This window comes from Mercenaria mercenaria, chromosome 16 (assembly GCF_021730395.1).
Source record: "Mercenaria mercenaria strain notata chromosome 16, MADL_Memer_1, whole genome shotgun sequence".
Taxonomy (NCBI): domain Eukaryota; kingdom Metazoa; phylum Mollusca; class Bivalvia; order Venerida; family Veneridae; genus Mercenaria; species Mercenaria mercenaria.
Genome location: NC_069376.1, coordinates 72,456,586 through 72,464,713, shown reverse-complemented (window position 1 = coordinate 72,464,713; position 8,128 = coordinate 72,456,586). Strand labels below are relative to the sequence as shown.

Here is an 8,128-nt window from a genome sequence, read left to right as displayed (position 1 = left end):
TTTATCCTACAAATACAAGTGAAAAAGCTTAACATAGGTTAAACCGCAGGCCCTAATCCATCAATTAGCAGGAATTCCAAGATAAAATTAGATAAGATAAGATAAGATAAGATAAGATAAAATGAAATAAGATAAGATTTATTTTAAGTCTGCAAGATATATAGTATGTCAACACATGCACCAAATACATTGGCTACCACGCGTGGGGAATGATAATTGTGGTTTCGTGTCTAGAATATGTAAGAGAGGATTCTCACAACTTTGATATACCACGGACACCGCTATTTAGTAAACAAAATTCTTGCTAAATTTTGTTTGTTTTAACATGTAATTTTGCTGAAAATGACGAAGTTGCGTGTACAACAATACATGGACAAACACAAACTAACACCGCTTTTTGAGGTATTTGCAAATTCTTGCGAGTTTTCCTTTTCCTGTCTTATTTATGTTAATTTGCAAAACTACATGTTGAGGCCTGCAATTTGAGTGAAGTTCGGATATAATGACTTTGAATATTATATGTATATCACTGTAAATTTACTAAAAATTAAGTACACACTAATGAGTGTATTGGCTATTTTTTGTTCTTATTTTATAAAATTCATCATATTTTCCTCTATTTATATTTCATAACTTTATCATGACATCACAGTGGGAAACACTACTTTCTATAGTTTTGTCGGCCATAGTCCAGGCTTTGCACCACTAAAATTATGACTCTAATATACTGACTAAAGGTTAGGGTTAGGTCGACTATGGCCACAGTGGTTCGTTTGCCCAGCCCTTCACAGTACATTATACAGGCTGGTAACATTGCCCGATCGGGCTTAAGACATAAAAAGTGATATTTCTTGAAAAATAATAAAGATATTTCTTTCAAACTTGGTCCATTTATTAAGCATTACATATGATGCTATCAAGATAGAAGTAACTTTGTTGCCTTCAGTTTTATTAGAATTACTTCCCTTTTTCAGATTTTTATGATGCATAATTTTTGAAGTCCAAAATAGTTATGTTTTAATGCAATGTTTAAAACAGAAAAGGTTCAATGGCTTTCTATTGCTCCAAACTTGTGCACCAATACCTTTATTCTATATATTTAGGGTTAATACTTCGTTTCTATTGCAGATGTATGAGCATTTTTTTTAAAACTAACATTTCTCTATGATGTTGTAAGTGAAAGCAGAGTAAAATGTAAACATTCATGTACTAGCGCAATAATTTAGAGCATTTGAAAGCCATTGAACCCTTTTTTTGTTTTAAACTGAGCATTAGAACATATTTTTTTGGACTTCAAAGATTATGCGTCATAAAAATCTGAAAAAGGGAAATAATTCTACCAAAACTGAAGGCAACCAAGTTATTTTTATTCTAATTTGTATAATTTGTTATGCTTAATAAATGGACCAAGTTTGAAAAAAATAACTTCATTAGTTTTCAAGAAATATTACTTTTTATGTCGAAAGCCCGATCGGGCAATGTTACCAGCCTGTTATAGGTTACATTCTACCAATTCAATTCCTTATTTATTTCATATTAACAATAAAATATTCAGACCTGATTTTCAGCACTTTAGAGCATTTCAGTGATATGATAACCATATATAGTCATTTAGCATGACATGTCTTCTTATCAAAAATAGAAAAAATATTGACATGTTATGTTGTATATAGGAAAAATAATCTGTTCTGAGAAACATCACCCTCTGAAAATGTCCCCATGAAAACAGACGTTTCGCAGTTATGCGTAGGTAGACATTTTTCGCAAAGAATAAAAGTTATTCCAGGAAATTCACAATGAAAATGGTGTAGATCTTTTCACAATACAATTAGCAGTAAAACTAAGCCGAAAATATAACTGTCACCTCCTCATGTCACTCATTATACCAGATTTCATCCATAGCATGGAACTATATTTTGGACTACTTCACATGTAACACTGAGTAGATCACTTCCAGTTTGGTGTAATCCGTCTTTAAAGGAAAATTTTCCATACTCAAAAAGTGTTATTTTCACTTAAATGGTACCAGTAACCTAAATGCATGGGCTGAAAAAATATCAGTTTCAGTTTGATACAATCAATTTTCAAGGTTTTATGGCTTTTTCAGTAATGTATGCTAGCGCGCCAAATTTCCTTAAAAATAGCTGTCGCGACATCATTTATGACCATTTTTCCTTGCTTGGGCTTTTTTTTGCCATATTTCATCAAGTTTTACCATCAACTGCACTCAAATCACACACTGTTACTGTAAAATGTACCCAAACTCACCCCTGACACCTAAAATTTAGCAATATTTAGTCAGAAAATATGCATTTTTGGAAACAAATACACCCAAAACAGTGAAATTGAATTAGTTTTAGTTTTTCTACTTTTTCTCTGCTAAATTGCACTGAAATTGTCATTTTCTATCATAATCTGACCAAACTAGCCTATTTAAAGCCACATCTAAACAAGTTTCAATTTTTACCCCTGCTCAACTTATAGGTTACTTTCTACCAATTCAATTCCTTATTTATTTCATATTAACAATAACATATTCAGACCTCATTTTCAGCACTTTAGAGCATTTCAATGATATGATAACCATAATATAGTCATTTAGCATGACAGGTCTTCTTATCAAACATAGAAAAATATTGACATGTTATGTTGTATATAGGAAAAATAATCGGTTCAGAGAAACATCACCCTCTGAAAATGTCCCCATGAAAACAGCCGTTTCACAGTTATGCGTAGGTAGACATTTTTCGCAAAGAATAAAAGTTATTCCAGGAAATTCACAATGAAAATGGTCTAGATCTTTTCTCAATACAATAAGCAGTAAAAGTAAGCCAAAAATATAACTGTCCCCTCCTCATGTCACTCATTATAACAGATTTCATCCATAGCATGGAACTACATTTTGGACTACTTCACATGTAACACTGAGTAATCACTTCCGGTTTGGTGTAATCTGTCCTTAAGGGTTCTAAATGACCAATCAGAGAGCTGCATTTTCGAGTACCTGCCAGTTTCCACTTGGGTATAACGAAGTATATTTACAATGAACATATAGTGACTTTGGAAATAAATATCACATAATTTTAGAAATCAAATTAAAATTTTTAGCCCGCCCGCTTAGCTCAGTAGGTAGAGCGTTGGTCTACGGATCGCGGGGTTGTGAGTTCGATCCTCGGGCGGGGCGTATGTTCTCCGTGACTATTTGATAAACGACATTGTGTCTGAAATCATTAGTCCTCCACCTCTGATTCATGTGGGGAAGTTGGCAGTTACTTGCGGAGAACAGGTTTGTACTGGTACAGAATCCAGGAACACTGGTTAGGTTAATTGCCCGCCGATACATGACTGAAATACTGTTGAAAAACGGCGTTAAACCCAAAACAAAAAAAAAAAAACAAAAAAAAATTAAAATTTTTCACTGCACATACATCAGATGATTCTACAAACAATAAAACTTTGAAGTTTCATTGAAAATTATATCGATTTAATACCTTTATTTCAGTTAAAAGTTTGAGATTTTACACAGGGAGTCTATGATAAAGTCCGAGTAAAATGTAATCAGTACCCAAGCGAAATTAGTGTCATTCCGCAATGTTTTGGACATGTTAAAATCCTGAATTAGATGCCCTGTAACAGGACACCTAGTTTTGGATACTGTAACTAAATAACTGACAGTGACCATTTTAGTTTAGTCCAAATAATAGGATGTTTTGAAACTGGTGTCAGGGTAGATATCTCCTCGCACTTGTCACATCATATTTTTGAAGATTAAAGTCTATTATTCAAAATTTTCAACAGGTTTTATTCAATACACGTGGGCACTTTCCGCATTCATTTTGTTTTCATAGTCCAGCGTCTCGCCGATGGCTTCAAAATGTCGCACACCGCAAAATATTATCTGAAAAAGATAGACGAAACAACAGCTAAAGGGTCTAAGAAAATTGACATTCTGTTAAAGCAGAGCCTTCTATCTCAAAGGTACTTCCCCATCTGTGCAGTGCATAATAGTTTTTGGCGTGACTTCCTCGCAAACCAAGAGAAATCGAGAACATGAATTTTCTTTTGTCTAAAAACTCTGAGACTTTCATTTTTTTAAACTTGTTTCTGTCACATTGTCATTAATAGATAATTTCTTGAATTTTAAATATACATGACTGTATTGACTAGAATATCATTTCTGTGATAGTTTATCAGGGTCTGCACTTTTTGTCATTTTTTGCAGATGCAAAATAGTTCAATTTTGCCAAAAATGATTATTTTGGAGGAAACAAATACTCCTTAAATATTTGATGTTGGAGTGGCCATATGATTGTATATTCTCAACCTGTGGCTAAAATAACCACACAATCCAAGATTCTATGTGGAATAAAACATGCCACAAAAATTCCCTTTTCAGCTGGTTTGTGTCAAAAATTTTCCCCGGCTAAGGGCACTGACCCCTTTCCTCCAAAAGTGGAAAAAAAAACTGTGTAATATTATTTAAATGTTTTATCGAAAAAAATTCAATATTAAACCTACATATAACGATTTTAACTACTTCCTTATTCTGCATCGCTATGGTCGCCATTTTGATTTATTTACTGTTATAAATTAGGACTGGGACAATTACTCGGTTAATCGGATCCGATTCGATTACAAGCAGAAACCGGTTTCAATTTTGCAAAACCGGTAATCGCTCCCAAACAACAAACATCACGATTCGTACTTATCTTTATACATTTCTTTGACCAGCACATACATGTACATCCACAGTATATTTCCGCTAAAACACATCAACTGAACATACCGTAATCAGTTGTCTCACGTTTGCATGTCGTGATATCTTTAAAAAAATACACCAAAATATGACTTATTAATTGTCACACAGCTTGTAAACGATAAAGTCGGTAAGTTTCTAATGAAGTCAGCTGCTGGAAGTACCTTGATAAGGTCGTCAGGAAAGAAAACAGCATTTTCAATATGGCGGCCAATTAACCGGTTGGATTCGATTTCAAACAAATGATTAACCGGTTTCAAAATTCTGAAATCGTCCCAGCCCTATTATAAATCCTGTTTACGGTAGTATTGAACTTGCATATGGAGAAACTTAGGAAACCAAAAATTAGTTAGGTGGTTTATGGAATACCTTGGTTATTGTCCATTTCAAAAATGGCGATCAACGAGAAAAACAGCAGATTTGCAGTGGTTTGAAAACATCGACAGAATTTATGGTATTTCTTACAAAAACATTGTGTTTTTTGGTGTATGCTGATAGAATTTGGTCCAATTGATGGGATACCAATAATTAATTTTGATAACATAAACATATTTATGCTAAAAATCAATTGTGCACATTCCACATGATTTTAATACAAATGTATTGTTTAAGGACTTGATGAACAGAGTGCTACATGAGCAGCCTGAGGATCCGATTGTTTATCTCATCAAATGTCTCTACAAGAAAGCTGCCATTCCAGTTCCAAAGGTATTGTATAAAATTGTTAATTACATACGTGATTTATTACATTATAAAGAACAGTTTGTTTTGAATTTTCAAAATTTAGGTTGTGGCAGATATGTAAATCATAAAATGAGCCGTGCCATGCGAAAACCAACATAGTGGCTTTGCGACCAGCATGGATCCAGACCAGCCTGCGCATCCGCACAGTCTGGTCAGGATCCATGCTGTTCGCTAACAGTTTCTCTAATTGAAATAGGCTCCATGCTGGTCGCAAACGCACTATTTTGGATTTCTCATGGCACGGCTCAAATGTCTTGAATATATTTATGTTTTAATCTTGTTCAAGGGTGAATTTAATTGTCTGTCGCTGTGTGGCATTCAAATGAATTATTTTGTGACAGAAAGATATTCTGAGAAATGATTTTTTTTTTCAATGTCATTACATGTACTGATAAATATGAATCAGTAATAAGGAGCCTTGCATAATTTTCATATTTCATCTTTTAATTCTGCAGGATCTAAAGACAAGCCCAGTGAGGAAAAGTTCTCCTGAAAGATTAGGTATAGTGTTTTTTGTATTGATGTTCTCTTTATGTGTTTATGAAATGAGCATTTTCAGCTTTCTTGTGCGATTTCATACCCACAAGCCTTGTCCTGGCATCATGTTAGAATTCTCAAATCATCTGCATCTGTGTATTCAGAGAATAAGGAGGGATGGGGTAAAAGTGCTTATGTCAGCTTCTCCTTTAACATTGCTTTATGGCATTTAGTGGCAAGCTTTTGAATTGCACTACATGTTTCTATTAAACTATTGCCTCTATTCTCATCATACTTCACACAAGGGTTGGTATTGGTAAGGGCCAGACTTCTAGAAGTTTAGGATCAGGTTTCCCAAATGTCATGGTTACTGGGTCAGAGGTTGTATATTGCAAGCTTCACAGTGCCACAATTGAGCCGTGCCATGAGAAAACCAACATAGTGGCTTTGCGACCAGCATGGATTCAGACCAGCCTGCTCATCTGCGCAGTCTGGTCAGGATCCATGCTGTTCACTGTTCAAAGCCACTATGTTGGTTTTCCCATGGCACGGCTCAAATTGTTTCTTTACTATCCCTGATAGCCACCCTAAACTTAACCTATGCCCTTCCCCCACTCCCAGCCCCAAGCCATCACAACTGCCGTCCTGTAAGTGATTACTGATACATTTCTCACACTAACATATCTTACTTTTCATGTTTTGTCTAAATATCTTTGTTTCCGTAGAAAACCACTCTCACCCATCTGCTTACAACTCTAAATTTGAAACATTTTTTTGCCATTTGAGTTCTGGATTTGAACCATGTACATTTTGTATATGTATATTATTGTATTTATATGACCAATGGCCACTTAAGCAAAATGTATGTACTTGTTAGAAAAGAAATGAGATTTAATTTCATTATGAAGAAAATGTGTAATAAGAAATTGTTATAATCAATATATGCTATTAATACTGTTAATACAAACAATATTTGATTGGAGGTTGCTGAGTTCACTTTTCCGTCTCTGCTCTGGGTTTGAAATCCTGCTTATCTTGTAGAATTATATGATGTGATGAAGCTATCCAGATGCTTTTAGAAAGTTGGTAGTTCGACCTGGGAGCCAGTTTATGTCCAAAATAGTGTCCGTTTAGGCATATATTTGTCAGCTTGACTTTAAATCAAAACCAAAACAAAATTCTGTATTAATTTATAAATTGTAATTGACGTGATATATATAATGTTAATCTTCAATCTGACTACAGCCAGAAGAAGCAAAAGTCCTGAGAAAGGAGCCACACAAGCATGGGCTGTTGCAAGTGGACCAGGTAAGAAATACTATTCAGTATCTTACCATAACTTTCATTTAACATTTTAAACTGTAGATGCCTTGTTATAACCCTCATTTGGAGCTGCAGAATTTAGTTAACAAATGGTTTTATGAATGTGACACATACACCAAAATTTGGTTTATACTACTGAAAAATACAATGAAAGTCATAAGGGTTGCATTATTCAAGAAATAAAGTATTATGTATGGGGGAAAAAGGCCCTAATTTTGACTTTTGAAATCTTATTTTCATGTCTCCTTACCATTTTGGCTAAAATGACAAACTTTAGTTCCAGTGTAACAAATAATGTTTGCAACATTTTCAGATTTGGTAGACCGATCTTACGACAAACCATGGTTAAAACACAGAAAGAAGGTCAGGTCAAAAGATGAGGAGCGATCTGATTCAAGACAAGGTATAATCCAATTTTAGATTAGTTACTTATGGGGATGTACTAGTTACTTACTGTATAGATGAATTTTGAATAAGTGGTCCAAGACACAATTGTAAACGAAACTCTTGTCAACAAATTCAGACATCAAAACAATGCCCCAAACCAGGCTCATTCTAATATTCTATATCATTTCTTTTGACAGAATTGCCATACTTCTTTATAACTTGTATATTAGAATGATATTTAGCTTGCTGTGACAGAATTCTTGTGAACTGTTGCTATAGATACACCATCAGCAGTATGTAGGTATATTGTTAACTGTTCCCAGCAAGCACTTGCCTCTCTACAGCTGATTTAAAATTAATACACCTATACTGATTATACTTTATATAGTGAATGGCATAGGGGCTGGAACTCCCGCTATCATGATAAAAATATGTCCTTGT

At 34.2% G+C, this 8,128-nt stretch overlaps 1 protein-coding gene across 7 annotated transcripts in view; it reads left to right on the top strand.

The window, feature by feature from the left end:
- Window positions 1-254: 254 nt before the first annotated feature.
- The window catches only part of LOC123540360 (uncharacterized protein C8orf34 homolog), a 44,892-nt gene continuing 37,018 nt past the window's right edge, over window positions 255-8,128 (top strand). For all 7 annotated transcript variants that reach the window (XR_008367953.1, XR_008367954.1, XM_053527382.1 and 4 more), the window contains exons 1-5: window positions 255-402; window positions 5,369-5,464; window positions 5,956-6,001; window positions 7,223-7,285; window positions 7,614-7,703. Coding sequence is in view for 5 of the 7 variants with exons in the window: in XM_053527382.1 (XP_053383357.1) it covers window positions 343-402; window positions 5,369-5,464; window positions 5,956-6,001; window positions 7,223-7,285; window positions 7,614-7,703 (355 nt within the window). In the remaining 2 variants the exon portion in view is untranslated. The remainder of the gene's footprint in view (window positions 403-5,368; window positions 5,465-5,955; window positions 6,002-7,222; window positions 7,286-7,613; window positions 7,704-8,128) is intronic.